This window comes from Aptenodytes patagonicus, chromosome 3 (genome assembly GCF_965638725.1).
Source record: "Aptenodytes patagonicus chromosome 3, bAptPat1.pri.cur, whole genome shotgun sequence".
NCBI classification, from domain to species: domain Eukaryota; kingdom Metazoa; phylum Chordata; class Aves; order Sphenisciformes; family Spheniscidae; genus Aptenodytes; species Aptenodytes patagonicus.
The window spans coordinates 122,597,969-122,620,079 of NC_134951.1; the positions used below are offsets into that span (position 1 = coordinate 122,597,969).

General features: G+C 43.1%; 2 protein-coding genes across 5 annotated transcripts in view; one reads left to right on the forward strand and one right to left on the reverse strand.

Moving 5' to 3' along the window:
• The window catches only part of PLEK (pleckstrin), a 63,269-nt gene extending 53,836 nt beyond the window's left edge, over positions 1-9,433 (forward strand). For all 4 annotated transcript variants that reach the window (XM_076335036.1, XM_076335037.1, XM_076335038.1 and 1 more), the window contains 6 exons: positions 257-348; positions 1,099-1,283; positions 3,558-3,662; positions 5,328-5,411; positions 6,602-6,671; positions 7,561-9,433. In XM_076335036.1, coding sequence (XP_076191151.1) covers positions 257-348; positions 1,099-1,283; positions 3,558-3,662; positions 5,328-5,411; positions 6,602-6,671; positions 7,561-7,700 — 676 coding nt within the window. In that variant the 3' untranslated portion in view covers positions 7,701-9,433. The remainder of the gene's footprint in view (positions 1-256; positions 349-1,098; positions 1,284-3,557; positions 3,663-5,327; positions 5,412-6,601; positions 6,672-7,560) is intronic.
• A 9,661-nt stretch (positions 9,434-19,094) lies between these two features.
• On the reverse strand, positions 19,095-21,961 carry FBXO48 (F-box protein 48). Its single transcript, XM_076335592.1, has 2 exons — positions 21,413-21,961; positions 19,095-20,092 (listed from the first exon to the last, which is right to left on the reverse strand). The coding sequence occupies exons 1-2, from the start codon at positions 21,725-21,727 to the stop codon at positions 19,931-19,933; spliced, it is 477 nt and encodes a 158-aa protein (XP_076191707.1). The 5' UTR covers positions 21,728-21,961; the 3' UTR covers positions 19,095-19,930.
• Positions 21,962-22,111: the final 150 nt, after the last annotated feature.

Consider the following 22,111-nt stretch of genomic DNA (forward strand, 5'->3'; position numbering starts at 1 on the left):
ATTCTCAAAATATGGGGGTGTGGTGAGCCATTTGTGCACTCCCCACTCTGCTCCTGCAGCTGTGACAGTGGTGTCACAAAGGCCTCCAGGCTTTGCAGTGTAAATTTTTCAGGAGATTAAACTGAGCCATGCTATAGCTCTGCAGAGAGCAATATGCCATCAAAACATCAAGACCTCGTGAATGACTGATATTATTGTACGAACTGGCTAAAGCTTTTTATTTGCTAACAGTTTCTGTGGTTCTTTTTATGCACAGTGCTCTGTATCTCTCAATGAAAGACCCTGAAAAGGGAATAAAGGAGTTGAAGCTGGAAAAAGATAAAAAAGTGTTCAATCACTGCTTTACAGGTAAGGAGCTCTTGTCCCTCTTTTCCATACAATAAAGGGAGCACAGGGATGAGAGGCTAAAGATAGATAAAACAGCTCTAAGCCCTGTAGAGCACAGAGAATTTTGAGAAGAATACCTGGCAGATGTTTTCTTGACCAACACAGGAGGTGCTCAAAGGATGAAGCTTGAAAAAGCGTTCAGTTATGGCCATGGTAAGCAAGAGAGGAGGAAGAATTTAACCAGTGCCAGAAAGATTGAAGTAGATCTTCGTACAAAATTGCATGAAACACTTAACTCCAGAAGAATTATTCCTTTCTGAATTTTTCATCAACAAACTGTGTCACATTGTAATTCCTGTCCTGCTCCGAGTCAAATCCGTGGGTGCTAGAGTTGAAAGTCACCCTGTTTCGACAGCACTGTGTCAGTTAACATAGCAGCCTGGAAGACTGCCTTCTCCAGGCGTGGCTGCCCTTCGTACTTCCCCAGTCCCTGTCCCTGAGGCTTCCCAGCTCAGCCCTTCATCCCCTCCCAGCTATCTTTTCCCTCAGGTACAGTGTTCAAGAGTTGTACTGGCCCCTGCCATCAGTTGGATCGGCTGTACCTCACTGGATGACCCAGGCATCTTTCCAGATTATCTCTCTGCGTTGTCACTAAGAACATCTTTCAGGAGATTGATGAATCGATGGAGTAGGCTTGTTGCCTGTGTATTTTTAGGCTTCATCATGTCTGTCTTTGTTTGTGGCTGATATTGTTTGTTCCTTTGTAACCAGGCACCTCTGTGATTGACTGGCTGGTGTCTAGCAACTCCATCCGAAATCGCAAAGAAGGTCTTATGCTTGCCTCTTCCCTCTTGAGTGAAGGCTACCTACAGCCTGCAGGGGATACATCCAAGGCTGCTGCCGAGGGACTGTCAGACATCCCCTTCTTAGATCTTAGTGATGCCTACTATTACTTTGTGAGTATTCTGGTTTTTTTATTGTCCCAGACTTGCTGATGCTCTGCTTTTCTCAGGCTTCTTGTTGGGTTTCTTAAGTCCTGGAGGAAAGATTGTACAGAAATGGAGAGATCCATGTTAATTGTCTTTCTCTACATGATACTCAGAATGAACTGGCTCACTTTAATATTTGTAAGCAGGACTTTTTTTTCTGGCACTCTTCTAAGTGTGAACTGAGTTCTGAGATCGAGCTGGGTTCTTTTTAACTTAGTCTTTGTTCCTGGTAATTTCACCAGCGACCAGAATTTAGCCATCAGTTCACCTGATGATTCAGTGCAAGGGAAGAGAGTAATTCATTATCATGGGGCTTCTCAGAGTGGCACGAGGTGCAAACCCATTTTTGTGCAGAGCCATCAAATCTGACTCAGCACGTGTGCGCGCGCGCACACACACAGAGCTTGCCTGTGAGCAGAGAAGCAAAAGTTTTTAATATCTGCCAATAACACTGTTGTTGTTTAACCCAGCAGGCAGCTAAACACCACACAGCTGTTTGCTCACTCCCCACCTCCCAGTGGGATGGGGGAGAGAATCGGAGAGAAAAAAAAAAAATTTGTGGGTTGAGATAAAGACAGTATAATAGGAAAAATCAGTATATAGGAAATATACTGATATATCAGTATAATAGGAAAAAACAGAAAAGGAAGGGAAAATAATAATCATAATAATGATAAAAGAATATACAAAATAAGTGATGCACAATGCAATTGCTCACCACCCGCTGACTGATGCCCAGCCAATCCCTGAGCAGCGGTCACTGCCCCCCAGCTAACTTCCCCCAGTTTATATACTGAGCATGATGTCACATGGTATGGAATATCCCTTTTGCCAGTTTGGGTCAGCTGTCCTGGCTGTGCCCCCTCCCAGCTTTGTGCTGGCAGGGCATGAGAAGCTGAAAAGTCCTTGACTAGTGTAAGCACGACTTAACACACTGATGTTTTAGTTGTTGCTATCAACATCATTCTCATACTAAATCCAAAACACAGCCCTGTACCAGCTACTAGGAAGAAAATTAACTCTATCCCAGCCAAAACTAGGATAAACATCTGTCCTGGGTAGCTTACCCAACCTTTTCAATTTATTGCTTCATATTCTGTAGATTGATTTGAAGAACTTGCAATATCACAATCACAGTCAAATACTATTTTAAAGATGTTTGGCTTATGAACTTATGTTCATAAGTAATGAAGTAATAAAAGTATGCCTTCTGTCAAGTAAAATGCTTAAATATTACAATTCTGTTTATAGTTACCACATAGAATCGCTCGACTTCAGCAAAATGAATGTCCCATTACTTCATTTGTTTTCCAAGAATGTGGCCCTGGTACTTTACCTGTGCAGCAGTGGAAGCAGAGACACTGCTGGTGAAGGCAGCCTTGTGGCCATCACAGTTCCTGGCTACCTGGGACACTTTTCCTAGCAGCCCATGTGCGCTCTGCTTGCTTTCAGCTTGTTTCTAGTTTGATTCAATACCAATGTGATGTGAGAATGCCACAGCAGGTCAATGTCTGACTTGCTCTCATACAAGTAGGCAGCACAGATGTTTACTCTAAGCCATACGAATGGTTGCCTACATTTACATCATTTGAACAGTGTAAGGTTTCAGTAAGTAGCATCACAATTTATCTGGTGTGGAATGGATGTGATGCATGGATCCTGAGACAACCTATGCTCGGTGCACACATCACATCATCACAGCTACAGAAAATTGCGAATTTAAAAAACTAGGGCCAGTTCTTGCTGTTGGAGAAGGCAGCCTAGATGGAGCATTTCTTCTTCCCAAATTCTAGATGGTTGTGATGGATGGAAGAGGAAGGGTCTGTTGGGTGCAGGGCTGGCCAGCCTGGAGTGTATTGGCTGTGCTGGCATTGCTTTATATGAACTGCTGTCTGTGCATTTAAAACCCTGTGACAACATGGGATTGAGGCAGCCTGACCATCATGGAGGAAACGTGACACCAAGAATCATGGAGAATGGAGACACTGACATATAGACGGATGCTCCAGTTCTATTCAGATGCCCTGAGATTCATTGGTGTAGTCCTACCTCACACTGAAACGCTTCTGTGGTGACTTGGAGAGCTCCTCAACTTCATTGGGAGATTTTTCCAGTGAAAGGGTTGATTTTTTGGGTGGCAAAAAACAGGGTGGAGGGAAGCCAAAGAGAAGCCAGATTTGTACATGTACATAAACATGCAGCAGCTGTGTAACTTTTGAATTTTCTCTTGTGGTCATGCAGCCAGACAGTGGGTTTTTCTGCGAGGGAAATTCTAGTGATGATGATGTGGTCCTGAAAGAAGAATTCAGAGGCATAGTAGTCAAACAAGGATGTTTGCTGAAACAGGTCAGTATTGTATGTGTTCCATCCTGTCACTGGGATGATGTTGCATGGATACAAGATTACTCTTTTACACCTAAAAGCTTTAGAGAAGAGAGAAACTAGCCTATGCCATCTCCACACTTGACAGGTTTCACCTCTGTCCCTCTTGCCTTTGCACAAAGAAAGCTTGCTGTAGCATGACAGCAGGCTGTTGCCCAACATTGCAAGGTTTATTGCTCTTATTACGAAATAAGACAGTTTATAGTTTTAATTAGGAAAGAGTGCTAAAGCAGGAGATGTGACAAGTCACTGGTACAATGCAGAACTGAACTCAGGTAAAAAGGCTGCCAAGCCAGTGTCCCTTTGGACACACAACTGGATTCAGTTGGCAGTTTTCACAGGCTTTTTCAGCATACCTGAGCAAAGGAGTCCTTTCAGTCACTAATGTTTGATCCTGTCCCCTCTGTAAGATGGAAGATAACTGTATACCTTCCTTTCCAGCAAAACTTTAAGCAATACAGTGAACGTCATGGTAAGATCCTTACTTTCTGAGGCCATTGCAAACAGATATTAGTGAACTGAAGGCAAGACCAGGATTCTTCAATGAACAGAATAGTTCAGTTGGAAGGGACCTACAACGATCATCTAGTCCAACTGCCTGACCACTTCAGGACTGACCAAAGGTTAAAGCATATTATTAAGGGCATTGTCCAAATGCCTCTTAAACACTGAGAGGCTTAGGGCATCGACCACCTCTCTAGGAAGCCTGTTCCAGTGTTTGACCACTCTCTCTGTAAAGAAATGTTTCCTAATATCAAGTTTGAACTTCCACTGTTAAAATATCCCTTGGGAGCCTACGAACTTTTTGGTGGTGCTCACTTGTAGTTCTCTTGCTCAATCAGATTACTCAAAAGCAACGGAAGAAATTACCTATGCGTCTTTCTGCTAAATTTTACCCTGTAACATTCACCTCTGCCTAGTTAGCAAGAGCTTCCTTGGAGACAGCGTAGTTCATTTCAAAATATTAGTTTCTCAATTCTGAGAGGAAGTGGTTCATGACAGTCCTCCACCAGTGTTAGTCTGGATTTGGTCACCAGTGAGTTGTGGATCATTACTTGGAAGTGTCACTGCTGCTGCTGAGACTGCCTGTTTCCAAGACTGAAATGATGGGTGGGGAAAATCTAGATCTGCTGAAAGCAATGAGGCATCTACATCCATATTGGAAGGTGGTGTTATTTCTGCTTAAGCTTCTCAGACACGAACCCTTTCCAGGGTGCTTGAGCCAGATACGCCTTTTTTGTTGTTGTTGTTGTCCTTGCAGGGAGAGAAGAACCTTCAGGTCCTTCTTGCCATGTTTTCTGGCAAGCATTTAAGCCCAGTTCTCACAGACCTCATGTGAATGTCATAGCTACCAGACTATGAGATGTGTTTAGGGGAATCTCCCATGTTGAAGCTGTTCTACTTTGCACAAAAAATAAAAAGAGAAACCAGTGTGATAGCCCAGTTGTTGTGCAAAACAGTGGGATGCAGAAAGGCCAGGTTCAAGTCCTACTCCAGTGAATATTTCCTGTCCAAAATATTCAGTATTTTCCCACTTGTATTTGCCTGTTCTCTCATGTGTGGGTAAGCTGATGGTAAGCGCTTGCAGGCAAAGCAGCTCACGACATTCCTGTTTTTGAATTTTCCTAGGGACATCGGAGGAAGAACTGGAAAGTGAGAAAGTTTGTTTTAAGAGAGGACCCTGCATATCTTCACTACTATGATCCTGCTGGAGTAAGAGACATTTGGTTTATTTCCCTGTTTGTTTTAAAGCCAACGCCTTGTAGAAATATCTGAATGGAGTATTTGCATGGGAATGTGTGATAGGGAAGACCAAGCAGGACAGCGGGGCTGTTTGTGCTCACAGGGCCTAGCCATCCTCTGGAAAAGCAGAGTGAAGGATGGTTTCTGGGACTGCCAAGTCAGGGTCGCAAGTGCCCAGACCTGGGAACAGGTAACACTGAACTGTGCTCTCACCTGTTATCTGTGATTAATTAGAATTAATGTGTGCTCTCACTTGATTTAAAATGAACTAGGTCATAAGTGCAAATGAACACAATACAGTCATTTTGCAGTTTATAATTGAGGTATTTTCTGTGTCAGGCTGAGACATGGTGTTCCATTTCTTGTGTAATTCTAACGGGCCAAACCCTGCCCTAAGAAAGGAAGGAGCGTTGCCATGGGCAAAACCTGCCCCCCAAAAGCTGGCATTCAGGTAGATTCAGCCCACAGGTTTTATTTCATCCTGCATTGCTGCAGGAGCAGTGCTGTTGTGGGTTACAGGTGCTTTATGCCTTGCCTGTCCCCCTTGGCAGGGGCAGCGTAGACACACTGCAGAATCAACACTGAGGAGTTTCTGACCTCTGTATTCCCAGCTTGCCTATCCTGCTCCTGGCATCCCCTCCCAAAGGGCTGAGGTGTGTCAGCTTATAGGGACTACTTCTTTGAAACTTATGCCAACAAAAATGCCTCTTCACCCGTTCTCTGACTATAACAGTCCTGAAGTGCACAAGAGGCCAAACTGTAAATAAGGGTATAGCTGCTCCTGCTGCTTGGTAAGAATACTTCTAAGATCTACTCTTTTTCTAACTAATCTTTTTTTTTATTCACTGTGTCATCAAAAGAAAAGTTATGGTTGGCACAAAGCTTATATTCTTCTTGTACCTTTGTTCAGGACATGCTAAATACTCTGCATATCCTGAATTCCAAATACCAAAAGAGATTTCCTATTTATTTGCAAGTCTTCCCCCTACCACACCCCCCCCACCCTCCATGTCACACACAGACTGAGGATCCCCTGGTTTCCCAGGGGACATACTAAGTCAGCAAATGTTTTTGTTTCCATTCTGGAGTTGTAGCCAGGTATTGACATGAGAACAGTTTCAGAAGCGTTGCATTTCCTTTTGATTTCATCTCCTCCCCAGGGAGAAGAACCACTAGGAGCAATTCACTTGAGAGGCTGCGTGGTGACCGCAGTGGAAGATATGCCAGACTGTAAGGAACCATATTGAATGAGCTGTGTTATAAGTTTTTGGTACATTCTTTGAATCTGCCTGAAATCACAAGTGGTTTTTACTCAAAAGCAATCTATGTGCAATGATTCAGTAACTCTTCTAGTAACTGGTCTCTCTATTGCTGTCTTAATTACTGGAGAAGGATACTGTGGTAAAGGTAGCAGCAGGGTATCTTGTGTTTTGTCAGTTGTTTAGAGAAGGCTTGTCAAAAGGATGATACCATCCCTATGTTAGGATAACTGTCCTTAGACAAAGTAAGCTGAGTTTGCTCTTTTTAGTTGATGAATTTGAGATGGAAGCTTTACATTAGAAATGGTTATGCCAACAAATTATTACTGTTCACATTCTGTTCTTCCCAAAACTAGAAGTTGTGGGAACAGCAATGGTTAAGCATTGCTGCAAGGAACAAGAAACACTCATTCCATGCATTCTCCTCTCCATGGGAGAGGCAGACTATCATACTCAGCAAGAAAGTCTGTTGGCATCTCAGCACCTGTGTAGGCTGTGCTGGCAGATACGAAAAGAACAGGAGATTCTGGATGTGACGTGAACTTAAATGTCTTGTTTTCGTAGCTGGCAAGGCATGGGAGGGTTTGGGGAATATGACCTGTCTGCAGGATTGCAGATCCTTCCATGATTGGAGATCAATTAACCAGAGACTCCTGAAGGTGAAATGTGCAGAATTCATGGGTTGTTTCTCCAAGAGAGAGACCTATCTCATGGACCCAATCTTGCAATCTGTTTGCGAAAGCCTGATCGGGCACAGCTGTAGAAAGGAAGGAAATCCCCTTACAGTGTGTAAAGGAAGAAACATTGTAAATACAAGACTTTATTCTCTCATAGCTGACTTCCTTATTTTTTCCCTGTAGCCAAGAAGTATGACGTTGACAACATCCTCTTTGAAATCATCACAGCAAATGAAGTCCACTACTACTTGCAAGCAGCCTCATCTGCAGAGCGTACAGAGTGGATCAAAGCAATTCAGGCAGTTGCTAGGACTGGAAAATGAAGATGATCTGCCAGTGAGAAGACAGACAACTGAAATTAGTTACTCAAAACAAAACAGGAATTTTAGCATTTCACTGAGAGAAAGCAGTATCATCCAGAAAGCTGTCCTAAGGCTTGCGAGTTGGGGGTGAGGGCGGGTAGTAAGTTTCAATTCTGTAGTGGGCACTAACAAACTAACATTTTTTCCACTTGTGTTATGGTAATATTTTACTAAGTTATAGCATAGAACATGTCATATTAGTGTGTGCTGCTTAGAGTAATCAATCTACCTTGGGAAGGTTGTACCTTGTACTTTTCCCTGCTGCCACAGCTGATAGTGAGAATTTCACCATTAACAGGGGACAGAGTCATGTCACTGTCTGTAAGTGAGGAACTCAACCAGTCACCTACCATTCAGCCCGTGTTGTGTTTCAGTATCTTCAGATATTTCAAAGACTTCCCAAGACAAACTTTACGCTTTCTTCTTTACCAGATCTTTTTACTGCTTGCTCATCTATACAAGTAATGCCATAGATTTAAGGAAAGAAATTAACTCACTTGGAAACCTGAGCCTCTCCTTTATAATCCTTCAGTGTTAAGGAAGGGAAGAATGCAGACAGCTATGGAAACACCATGCGGAAAGCAAGTACAACTCAGCAGTATGAGGAAAAGTCTCTTCCCACAGTATTTCAAATACGAAGCGATCTCAGTTCAACTTCTTTATCACCTGATTTTGACCTTTGCTAAATTTCTCCACAAGAATCTGCTCTAGGACCATTGTTTCCCTTCATTTAGATCTCCAAAGCAGTTGCTAGGGTGTCATGCACTGCTGATTTGACCTGTATTTGAATTAAGAATCTTACAGAAGGGAAAGGATCCGTGGGTTACTTACTTGAACTACTGATTGAAGTGGTTTTGTTTAGGTTTTTCTTTTTCTTTTTTAACCTCCAGCAACATACTCAGTCCTTGGTTCTGTGCCTTAGTAATATAAGAGAAACCCTATGCTTGCTGTAACTCAAATAAACATTATTAATCGACAGGATCAGTTTACCTGATCAATCCTTATATTTTTGTCTGACTGTATGTATCAAACTTCTAAGTCTTAAACTTGAAGCAGGAGTTGAAAGTCAAGTTAATGTCAGATTCTGCATGTAGACTGTTCCTGATGCAGACTGATGTTTCTGAGGGCAAGTAAACTTCAAAACTTTTAAAACTCTGTAGATCTAATAAGGTACCTTATCCTTAAGAATTCTTATTCAGATCTCTTCAGTCTAAAATAAATCTGGAGCTAAAGCTTCTCTTCAATTCTGCTTAATTATACCCGTGTCTGAGCTAATGAGCATGAAGGTCTTTTGCCTTGGTATAGGTTATCGCAAAGAAAACACAGCCTTGCAGGGGCAGCAGGCTGGCAGACACTGCACCGTCATGTCCATTTAAGACATCCAGAGGGAATTGGCTTCTGGCAGGCATTTCCTGTATCTCTCACAAACTGACAGGATCGCTGAAGCCTGGTCTGTCATTCTGAGGAAGGAGGACTCATGGCAAAAAGATAGCCTGTTTGCTCAACCTGCTTTCTTGATAATTGCTTTGTGGTTGCTGCTTCTTTTTGCTTTCAGAGCTCACTAACCCAAAAATACCCTATGGCACAGGAAAACAGAAAAAAACCCACGCAACCGAACAACAGAAACTTGCCCAGCTTAGCAAAGGAGGGATGCAACTGCCAATTTTTAATAAAACTAAAAAGTTTTACCAGTCTTTGACCTTGTCATTTTTCCCTGTGCCCAGTCAAGGGTACAGCTGCCCACCTATGAATGGTATTTTGTCCGGTAGACGATGCTAGTCAGTGTATTTGTGAAAGAGCTTTGATGTTTGTACCAGACTGTATCAATAGGGTCTCTAACCTCATAGGTAGTCCTTTTGAAGATAGATCACAAGGGTTTGTAGGGGTGTCTGCTTCTTGGTGGAAATGGGAAGATTGGAAGTGTATGTCTGATGCCACCCTACCTACATTTCCTGCTATAAATGCTTTCATTTGCCTGAGACTGGTACTGGGAGTGACTCCAAACTGTTCTTCCTTTTAGTCAGGTTCTCACACATTTCTTGACATCAATAATTAGCTCTACATTCCAGGGTGAATGTGTTCTAGTCCGTTTTCAGACAAGGCCTGACAAGAAATACAATACATTTCACAGACCTTTCTCTCACAAGGGAAGAATTGGGGACCAGGGTTATTATGGGGCTAGTTTTCAAAGTCAGTTGGTTTCCTAACTCATGGCAGTGCTTTTGAAAATCAAAGTAGGTACCTGAATACCACCAGCAGTCTGACCTTAGGAATTGTGCATGAGATGATGACAGTTGTCACAACCCTTGAACTGAGTCAGGAAAGTCGCTAAGGAGAGAGCTACTGGAGTTGAGACAAGGTGGCGAGGACTACTGTCATAGATGTCTGTATATGAGAAAAAAAAGGTTAGTTTTACATCACTACAATTTCTAGAGGTACTAAATAGATCTTGTCCAAGGGAATTCAGTATTAAAAAGCAACTACAAGTCTATCGTAGATTATGAGGCCAGCCTAGTTACTCAGAAGGCATGGAAGGGAAGAGGCATGTATCCTGAATACTAGCACAAGAGAAGAGAGAGCAGGCCTAGTACAAGAAACTGCTAATTGCAAGAGGAAATATAGAAGAGCAGACCTTCACGTGCCATGCTGCTTCCATCTGTTTTCACCCTCTATTTAAATCACACTTCTATGCACTCAGCAATTACTCCATCAACATCAGTTCCTTTTTTACTTATAACATGAATTAATCTTTTTTCATAGACTAAAGGACAGCAAAATAAACCATTGTGGATAAGGACTATATTTATAATCTTCAATTACTGTAAGACTTGTATGATATAATCTACCATAAAGATCCTCTTAGGTTCGTGTTTGACTTGCCACATCTTAGACTGAGCAGTTTTCCCTCCCCTGGAATGCTGATTGCATACTTACTACAGTCCGATTTTCAGGAACGTTTATTTATCATGCACCCATAAAAACACCCATGAGAACATGGAGCTCCTTCTTCCATGGTTTAAAAGAAAACAGGACAAATCAAACCCCACGCACATACTCTGAAAAAATAACATCCATGAGGACTGCCCCACCCAACAAGCTTTCAGCCACAGGTGTTACTTCTTATAATCCAATAAACACCTCATATGGAGGTAGTTCTGTCTTAATGTGTCTCTAGTAGTGGTTTCCAAGAGCTGTTTACTCTCCCGATGTTACAACTTTCTTCTGAAGAGTAAGGTTAGGGTAAGTTTAGTATTATTTTGTTGCTAAATGTAGTTATTTTAGTGCTGTTCTTTGCAGTGTATGGTCTTTGCTTTTTATTTGAAAGAATAGTTAACAGATAAGTGTTAAAGGTTTACTGAAAATGTGTTTTTAGTAATAGAACAGTTTATTGAGGAATCTTTAATCAAAGTTTGTTTGTAAAGAGGAAAAAATAGTTAAGGCCTCTGAGGTATGACCTAGTGTGTGCTGTCAAATCTCTATTTTAGACGAAGTGTGTTTCAGTAGTAATACTGCTTCTGTCTTTGTCTTAGAGTTCACTTTATTACAAATGTTGAACACCAATTATTTCTTTTTTTTTCCTAATTTGTTCTCAAATACTTAAGAAGTTATTTTAAGTTTAAACAACTTGCTTCACAGGGCTCTGGATAAGCGCTTTTTATTGTTTGTAACGTGCCTCCATTTGTTCTGAGTTCAGGCTTGGGTAGCACCAAAACAAAGAATCCTGAAAACTTTCCTTAAATAACTGTTGCGGTGAGGGCCAGAAACATTTTAGTAGGGTGGGGGTTTTTTTGGGGGGTGGCGGTTCGGGTTGTTTTTTTCTTTTTTTTTTTTTTTTTTTCAGTTTTCAGTATAGGAGACTATACTATAGGAGTATAGGAGACTATAGGAGGAACTTTAAAAAGCAAAATGCGTAGATAACAGTCCTCTGCTGGTTGTTGGTAGTCAGTATTTCTGCGGGTGCCTTCAGTTTGTGTTTTGAAAAGTACACATATTTTTGCTTGTGAACTGTTGTCTTCTCATTGATGTATAGAGATTTTACCATGCTCGGGGTGAACTTCTGTATGCAGTAGAAGACTTGAAGATGGGCTTCAAATTTCTGTCTCCTGTTTGGGTTTCCTGCTGGCTAACAGGGGGATGTGTGCTTTAGCCTTTTCTTCTCACCAGCTACCTTTCTTGGAGGAGTTTTTGGGTTTGATAGCTTTGGCAGCCTGAGAAAACTGCATATGCCATGCAATAAATAGTGCCAAGTTCTTTAGCCTGCCTACTTGAATAATTTTTAAGTAAATATATTATGTTGAGTTTGTCCTAAAGTAAAAAAAAAAGTGGAATGCGTGTGCTCTTATGTGTTAATAATATGCCACAATATGCAAGAGGTTCTTTTTGAAAGCTAGGATAAAATGCAAGGCTGTTGGCACAGCCTCTGGTTTGAAGGATTGCTTCTGGGTTATACAATTAAGTAATTGCATAATTATATTATTTAGCCTGTAAGACAAGCAGTTCTCAGTGTATAAAGTGTCAGATGTTTGCCCTTTAACATCAGGACACAGGATGGAAATCTCAGTCCTGCTTCTTGTGACCAATCTTGACAGTCAGTAAGGGGTCTTTCTCTCGCTTTCTAACCCTTTCTCCGCTCCCCAGGAGCACGGTTCCCGAGTATCTATCTCATATCTTTCTGTGTTGCTTGTGTGACGCTAAGGAACACAAAGACAACTCAAAAAGAAAATGGTTGAGACAAGATCAGTGTTCTGACTGGTGAAGCGCTGGTGCCTTTCCAGACGCCTTTGCCTGCCCACTGCGCGTGGCTCAGCTGCTCAAGGGAGACTCATTGCAATGTGGAGCCTTTGCAGTGCTCCCACCTGGCTTCAGCAGTCGCTGGATTGGAGCCTGAAAGAGGAGAGTGTCTTTTGCCAGCTCTGTGGAAATAGCTTCAGTATGAGAATGAGACTTAGTCCTGGCTGATCTGCAAAATGAATGTGGCAGGGAGCCGCCATCTGTATCTGTGAGTTGTTTTTGTTGTGTGGGATGATGATATAATTGAAGTCTGAATCTGATGCGTGAAGAATGATTTGAATGTGGTACTTCATCACCTCTTGAAGGTATTTTAGGAACTGCTTTACCTCTTAAAATGGCAGGTTGGTAATCTGCAAGCTAAGCAAACAAAAAACACCCTTGAAGAATCTCTGACTGAAAACAAGGTTCTTTTGTTGTTACTCTTGAGACTTCTCGAAATAGAGCTTCTCATATGGCTTCAAAATAAGTTTGGTTTTGGTATTTTTTGGGTTTTTTTTAACTGGATTAGAACATAGAACTTCCTGCTTTGTATTTAGAACCAAAACTGTGGCTTTCCACACTTTGTTTCTGGTTCTTGGAGATTGCTTAATTTTTTTTTTTCCTTTCAGTTTGGTTGAAGGGAGCGTAAAACTGTGCGTGAAAGCTGAGGAAAATGCTGCTTTTCATACTTCATTGGACTTCCGTTGTAAGTGTAATGGGGTATAGTAAAACTCTTCACCTTCCCTGCATAGACTCCACCTTTTTTTAAGATGGCAACGTTTCCCTTTCTTTCTCCATCTCATTAAAAGATGACTGAGAATGAGGGAGGAAAGGAATTGAAGGCAAGTGCTGATGAAACTGATGGATTTTTGCTTCCAACAGTTGAAAGGGAGGGAAATTGTGTTGGTAATTTTTTAAAATTTGCCTTCAGTATGTCTTTCACCAAAATCTTGAATATTAATAAACCAGAGTGATCAAGGGAGAGGAGGAGGAACTGGGGATCGACTAGTTTAATTTAAAAAAAAAAAAAAAAATCTAAAAAACCCAAAACTATACACCCCAATCTTCCCTGTCCTCAAACCCAGATATTAAAAGGACTTTGAGAACTTTCTTCTTAGAGTATTGTCATTAGCCCCTTTCTCTTTATCAGATATACTAGAACAACCTACTGCAGACTGATAGAGTATCAATTATAAATCAATGTATAATCAGTCTTTTCATGTACCTTCTCCCACATGATAAGGAAAAGTCTGAAAATTCTTTCTTAAGCACCCAAGTATATCAAAAGAAAAACAAGAAACTCTTTTGTCCTTCATTGCTTCTGCTATGTGTGTATGTAGGTGTCCTGCTTTTGAAGGCTTAAGTTACTGTGTGTCTCCCTAGTATGTGGTGGTGAAAGTACAGTAACAAAATCAACACGCATGCGTGAGACATTTTTGAATAATAGGAAGAGTTGTTTATATCAGATTTTTAATACTCCTATGCAGTTTTCTGATTAATAAAAGGAAATATTTCATCATTCTGGTACATAAGTGGTAAAATAAGGTTGGGGGTTTTTTTGAACTTAATATTTTTACTTAAAGGAAGGCTTTTTTTCCCAAGTTACATCTTCAATTTCCCCTTTCTCCTCTTCCCCCACCCCACCTCCTTCTTAAAGCTATTTTGACCTAAACTTCCTAATCTAAAAAGAGAGCTTGTGGCTCTGATTTTTTAGGCCTCATAGAGTGGAACTCGGATATATAAATGCCTAGTGGCATTTTAGATGTGCTACAATGTACCACGTGGTCTTTAGTCACCCCTGTAGAACTGCAAAAACGTCCTCTCATCTCCTCGTACCTACATGCTGTGTATAGATGTTTGCTTACTTTATGGGTATTAAGTGCTGTTACAGTCTCCCTATTTAAGCATTTGAGGAGCCCCTGGTGTTATTATCTCGAAGGACACGTGTTGATAAGAGTTGCTTGTTTGAATTACTTCAAAGAGTAGCATAATTTAGTGATAAAATTGTCTACAGACTAGTGATGTTCAAAAATAAAGGTGCATTAGAAAAGCTGATTAGTTTAGTCAGCCACACTAGGTGAAACTTGAGGCACGTTTCTGTTATTGGCTATACTGTCAAATGGCTATATTTTGTATCTTGCGAAACATAGGTGTTAGGATTTCCTAGCTAAACTTGTATAGTACTCTTGTTCTTTAGCATTGTGACGGAATAATAATGGCAGCTATTGAAAATATTTCCTCAATTGAACAGATGAGTAAAATTCTTATGGGGTATTGTCATACTTCATTTATTAGCTAGCTGTAAGATACTGCTGCTGCAAAAAAATATTTTGCCTTTCTCACCTTTTATTTTTTCCCCTGTTACGATTAAAGGCTTAAGGTGGTTGGTTGGTTTGTTTGAAGTTTTCCCTCTGTGCCCAACTTGCTCAACTTATACCTTCAATTCAGCCTTCAGGCTGAATCCTCCAATAGGTAGCTGGTAGCATCCTGTGGTCTTTTGTATTTGGTGTTCTGAGATCACTGAGATGTTTAAAAGCAATATTTAGTGCTATGCTTATACATTATCTTGTGGCCAGTGGTGTCCTATGGCATCTGGAGAAGTCTTTGTGTAGAGCTTCAAGTGTCTGGCATCTCAGCAAAAGAACAGCCTGTGCAGTCGACACTCCCATATGGGCAAGCAGCAGTTCCTTTGCCTCTTAAGATTTTTAAGGACTGTGCATTAAAACCAGCACATGCTGCTCTAACAATATTTTTAAATGTGAATCAAAAAAAGCTAATGTTGTACCTAATTTGCATGCTCTAGCAGGCTGCTTTTTATCCCCCCCCCCCGGGCTTTGTAAATCCACAGTTGCTGGACGTGTAGCGGTGTTGGACAGGACAATTCTGAAGAGTTAGAGGTGGCTGCAGGCAACTGTCCTGGTACATAGAATTGTCCTCTTGGATTTCATCTTGGTAGGTCCCCTAGGACCTCTGAGTTTGCTGTCCATCACCTTTCTCCTTTTCCCCCTTCTACGCATAGTTGTAGCTGGGGTTTTTTTGGTTTACCAGAATAGTAGAAGTGGGTCTAGCCCTTAGCACTGAGGCCTGAAAAAAACAAAACAAAAACCCCACACCACCAACCCCCAATTCTTAGCACTGTTGTGCTGATCAGAAGCTGCTGCTGTTAAATGTCACAGTGCTAAATGCAGCAGGTGATTTCTTCCATGGGTTTGGGGACAGACTTTTCTGAACAAGCAATATGCTGAAAGACAACCACAAAGATCCAGGATGCTCTTGGAAATCTGATATGCCTCTACCCAAGTTAATTTGGAAAGTAAATTACCACCACTGCTATCACCCAAATCCTCCCATCTGTATGCCTTTATTACCTGTCAGCTCTGGTAGGCTGAAGCAGCTGATCTCAGTCCTAAGCCCAATTGTTCTGTCTTCAGTTGGGATAACTCTGTCACTTGGGTCCTTCCAGAGATGAACAGGATAGAAACATGAAACGTTAGTGCCTGTCTATCAGGAGAAACACTTCTCTTGACAAAATTAGCTTTGAAATTTGAGTGGTCTAATGAAGAAAAGTCTGTGGTGATTAAACATCTCGTGCTCTTTTTCATTTAGTCTGACTCTTAATGGCAGTGGCCCAAAGCCACATCCTGCACCATGATGAAATAAAGCCACGCTGTCAGCTCCTGCCTTCAAAAATGGAGCAGTGCAATACTGAGTAGTTGCAAGGAAGGGTCTAACACCACAGGCAGTTTTGGAAATGTGGAAATAAAATACTGACCTCAGGTTGAGCTTCAGTGTCGGGCATTTTGATGTCTAGCTGTGTGCAGCAGCTCAGGACGTTTTGTGCAGCAGGGAAACTTTTTTTCATCCCAGAAGACTGACTGGTTTGAGCCCGTGTTGCGTAGTTGGGGTGTGTGGGCGGAGGACATCCTATTTTGCTGTGCACCACACAAGCTTCACGCACTCTCTCAAAAGGCCTCTCTGTCTTAGGAAAGCTGGGCAGGCAGGAGGGTGAAGGGCAGGAAGGCCGTGTGGCTAACGGGATGCCTGGGCGATGGGTGCCTCAGGCACCTTTCTGCAGCTGACACCTTCCGAGTAGGAGGGTAGAAGTGGTGTGTGAACGTAGTGAGAAGATCAGTGGGATTTGCTAAAGTAGAACTTTCCACTTCCCCAAAAACTTACGGGTAAGAGAGCTGGGCGCTGGAGCGGAAAAATGGTTTCGCTAGCCACCTAGGTGTGAGGCTAGCTGGTGCGTGTCCTGGGGTGGTAGACGCGTTTTACACGTGTGTCCTTAGCTGCTGAGGACGCTCTCTGGGGAAGGATACCTATGCATTAGCGCTAATTTAGCCACTGGCACAGTCTTCCTGTTGCTGGCATTTCAGTGGTTTTTGCTCACAGGTAGGAGTGGAAAGAGATGAGCCCAAACCAGCTGGTGCAGGAAGTGCCACTGTTTGGCATGATGGATGCTGCTGAGGAGTCTTTAAAGGGAAGAGAGCACATCCAGCCTGCAGCAGAGCTGAGAGGCTGAGTACGTGGTGCAGGGGCAGAGGGTGGGGGAACAGAAGACCAGAACTGATGGAATAAAATCTCCAGGGGGAATTAAAACCTTTAAAGGTGGGGCTCAGAGTGGGGAGGGGAAGCAAGCTTTGTTTTTGTGAGAACTTGTACTTAAATAATTGTTGTTTTTTTTCTTTCAGTAATAGATTTTCATCAGAAACATCCAGCACTGCTACTCCAGGTTTAAAGATCCAGGCCTTGTCTAATGGCACAGCTGAGTGTTTAACTCCTGGTGTGTTTAAAGAGGCACAGCCACCTGATCTGGACAGAGTTAGAGGCATGACAGATATTGGCGATTCCTAAGCTCATACGAGAATGGGGAAAAGCTACAGCTAAGTGCACAGTGAAACAACTCCATGTCAGGATTTATACCAGAATAATTATTCTATTTATAAATTGTATCCTAAGACAAATATACGAGAACTGACAGCTGAGGGGCAGGAGAGGAGCAGAAAGAGGGGATAAATGTCTGTGAGTTAGAGAGACTGGAGGTAACAGGAGGCAGCTGGGTGAGGAAAAGGGTGAGGGACTAGATCCATTATTGTGCACTTTTCCTGTCTTGTGATTAATAAATTGGGCACTCCTGAGGTGATGAGAATGTACTACTAGTATTATTTTCTTCTTTATTAAATTATATAACTTTTTTCACTTCTAGCTCTCTTAAAGTCAGGGTAAAAGATACTGTGAGCAGGGAGTGACGCAACACCTTCAGTGGAAAAACTGTTGTGCTTGGGTGTGTTTTTTTGGTTTTGGTTTGTTTTTTTTTTTTAATTTGAGCTAACTAGATATAATCTTAGAGCAGAATAGCTAATAATAAAGGAAGCAGTGTTCGCAAGTCATTGAGCTTTGTGCTACACCCGCTATACTTAGCAATGCTCTTTAAGTTACACTTCAGCCATGTTTGGCAGCAGGGTGATAGCAGAAACTTCAGTGAATTTTGTGTACTGCATCCATTTTGGCTAACTTAGTAGTTGTCCCACAAGAACAGCGTCAACTCTTGGCAGTAAAGGGAGATGTTATGCATCTTTATAAAACCTAGAGCAATGGGGTCCTGATCCTGGGACTTAACGCTTATCTATAATTGCAAAAGATGTATAAGAAACATTATCCAGTCATTGCATTTTGTCATGCAATGTTGTTGATGAGAAAGGTGTCTCGATTAGATATGCTACTCATACTTTAGAAAAGGTACTGGTACTTATGAAATTGAAAACCTGTTCTAATGGGGAAAATGTAAGAGCCTGAGGGAAGTGGATCAGTTTTGATGAAATCTGTTGAATGCTCCAAAGTAGAGAAGGGATCAGGTAACATACTGTTCTTGGAAGCATTTTAGAACTACCAGTTTCACCTGGCTGTTCTGTTTCTTCCTTGGCCTGTAGATATGGGCACCTACAACAAACAGCCTGTGAGCCCAGACACTTGCAATAAAGGGGAGTAAAAAATACTAGGTATTTTCACCAGATATTCTGCAATGGTTAAATAACTGTGAGAAAACAAAAATGGTTAAGGTGGAAGCACGTTTAAACTAATGGTTTGTTTAACCACCAGCACCATTGAACAAAAAACGCTACTGGATCTTAGCCCAGAGGACCATAGTCTGTATTTTCAGAGCAAAACTGCTCTACTGCTCCATCTAGTGTTATTTGGCCTCGTTAAAGGTAAGGGCTGGACCTCATTGAAGTAAACTCTGTATCTAATGGAGGTCTGATCTAGCGGCATTGAACCTCGTGTTCATGACAGGACACTTCTGTCCTTACGTTGCCAGAAGGTCCTCTGCCAAAGTCCGCAGTAGTTGACTTGAAATCACTTCATATTAACTAAGTTTCATAAGCATGATAGAAATCTTTCTATAGAAAATTGGTCCCAGATTGGTAACTGAATTTTGTAGGAACACCTCAAGCAACAGGGACCTTCCCAGGGTTTTCCCACTTACCTTTACTCTTTAGTGCAAAGTAGGTAGGGAAAGGTGATATTCAAACTGAATTGTAATAAATTGATTTTGTGGTCACTTTTATGTTGAGTGACAGGCATCTCCTCTTTTACTAGCAGCAGTTAAAGTCAGTGCCAAAAATCGGTGCTGGTAAAGCAGGGTCTGTGTGACGGGAGATCATCTTAGTTTCTGAATGCGTTTTAGCCTGACAACAAAAGTATATGCAGTTGTGTTATCTCGTATGGTTATCTGAGTTATTTTGTTTAAAGTAGTAAATTTTGCTCTACTCCTCATCAGGCAAATGACTAAAATGCACAGCTAATGGCAGAGGCTGTTAGTTACGTGGCTGCTTCAGTCCTGCCCATTGCCTGCATCTGTGAGTCCTAATCCAGAAATCCCACAGCCAGGCAGTGGAAATGCAGCGCTGCCGAGCACTAATGCCTCCGTGGGTGCAGGTTCAGAGAAGATCCTTGTGAGGGCTCTGTCCCTTGAGATGGGCACTGGGGATGTTCAGCTGATGCTGAGGTGGCTGCTTTGTCCTCTTCTTTTCTTTCCAGTGTCTGGATTTGTCCCTTCCCCAGCCTTCCTTTGTGGGCTTTCATGTTGTGCTGCTGCTATGATACACTTCAAGTCAAACACACTTTTTTTTTTTTCTTAAAGTCATCTCTTCCAAAATAAAAAGTGCAAATTGAAAGTACAATCAACATCTTTTTGACAATACAGCAGAACATTAAATTTACAAATACAAAATTACAACTGAATATTCTTCAGAATTTTACAGAAAATCAGATAAAGTGCAAATAAAAAAAAGAACTTTTTTTTTTGAGAAGCTTTCATCGTGTTTGCAAACACAACTGACTTTGAACGGCAAAATATTTACAGTTTGGCAGTCTGTGAGTTGATAGAAGGTTCTTGAGTTGCAAGAACCAGCACTGGTTTCTCATCTCTCAAGTTCTGCTTCCAGGATTTCTCCCCATGTGTCGACGTCCATCGGATACATGCTTTTCTCTGGCAAGCTGTTTTGTGAAAGAATGTTGCTGTATTTCCCACTCAGCCATTCTTGCTTCACTTTGCTTTTCCAGTAGTTCCTCAGTAATGTGATCTGATGGAAAAACAGACAGCTCAAATCTTGGAAATGAACTGATTTCAGTTGCATTCAATACAAATAAGTTTTGCATTGGAAGAGTAATGTTAGAAAAAGGATTTAGAATGTGTCTTTGGATATCTAGATGCTAAGCCCAGGAAGGTGCACTCAGTTCTTTGAGGGTCAAGATGAAAACGCTAAACCAGGAATTCATCTTCCCCCTTAAAAGGGGTGCCTTTCACTTTCTCTTCCTATTTAGGTATTTGTGACCTTTAACTCTTGTTTGGGATTTAATGCAGGCTGGCTGGATTCTTCTCTTCAGCCAACCTTTTAGTGCAAGAAAATGCTGACTTGGTGTGTTTGTTGCTTCTACTTCAAATCCCCTCCAGATAAAATAGAGAATCAGCGCAGGGAGCTCTGGAAATTCCTGTGCAAGAGTAGTAAGATCTATACGTTCAAAGGGCAACCACTACCTGCTCATGGCTTTGCCTCATACTGAAACAACTCTACTGAAATGTGGGAGTCCAGAACTGTTTGGGTTTTTTGCTGTTGCTTCTCTCTTTTCACCCCTCCACTGCCCCCCCTGCTCTCAAACACACCAGCTAGAATGAGGTGGAGATCACCCTCTAGCTGGTCCATTAGTAACAGTGAAACCAGTCCTTTCCTGATCTACCTCAGCTTGCAGGCTGGACTTGACAGTGATTGATAGATCTTCCAGCATGTTCAGCTCCTAACTCCTCAGAGCAGCTGCAACTGGGAGTGTGTGCGGGGGGGGGGGGGTGTGTGTTCAAAACAGCTTCTCGGAGCTCCTGCTTGTTTCCTCTTCTCTACCCCAATTTTTTTTTCTCCTGGATGCATGTCGCTCAAGGCGTATTGAGGCAGAGCTAACCAGGATGAATTTCCAGGAAGCCGTTCCTCACCAGCAGAACTATTCCCACGAAATACAACCAGAGCGCGCACACTGCCTAGCCGGGGGTACGTTGCCTTCTCCGCCCTGGCCCTGTCTACTGGGATGTGGGCTTTCTTCCATGTTTGGGCTGTGCAGACTTTGATATGATGAACGTCAGTGCTGAGGCTGTGTGAGGACTAAACGGGCTGTGCCGGGCTGGCCAGATGGGGTCCTGGGTAGGAAACAGGACAGCTTTGTTTTCATCTCTCTGTGTATTTAACCAGATGTTTGGCTGTTGGGGTGCACTACCGAGCCACACTGTGATTACAGCGGTTCTCCCATTAGCCTGGGACAGATGAGATGTGCTGATGTGATTTCTTTACATATTTCTATTACCAATCCCAGAAGCCTCGACGCTGCCGACATTACGTCACTGACGTGAAATTTACCTTCCAGGAATATCCATTTCCTCGATCGCAGTCGATCTCCCGCTGGCAGACAGCCCTCACGCTCAAGCAGTGGTGCCTCCATAAGCGGTCGTTGCTCTCGATGACGCGGTGCCAGCCCTTGCACGTCACGGCCGCGTGACACAAGCTCTCAACGTCCAGGTCGCTGAAAATCCGAGAGCTGACCTCCGGAGGGAGGAGAGCCACGAAGTCGGCCGGGCCGCCGCCGCCGCCGCCTCCTCCTCCTCCTCCTCTCCCCCTCTCCCGGCCGGCAGGGAGGAGCGCGGGCCCCCCGGCGGCAGAGCGCTCCCCCTCCATCCCCGCGGCCTCGGGGCGGGGAGGGCGCCCCCCGTCACCGCGGCCGCTGCTTCTCCGGGCGGCCGCGGCCAGCAGCACCCGGGGCCGGTTCTCCGCCTGCCGGCATGTCCCTGCCTTCTGGCCGCTGCGTCACGCCACGGCGCGGGGGGGACGCCGGTGGTTTGTAAGGCGAATCTTTCGCTCTTCGGGCCCGCAGAGGTGGGGCGGCCCCGCCGCTCCGGAGGCGAGTGACGTAGCGGCTCTACGTCATCAGGCGGCGTCCGCGCGCCAGCGGCCCTCGGGCGAGCCCCGGCGGCGGCTCCTGCCGGGTGTCGCCCCGTCCCCGCGGCGGTGGCACCCCCCCCCGCCCCCCCGAGGTAAGGCCGGTCCGGTCCCGTCCCGTCC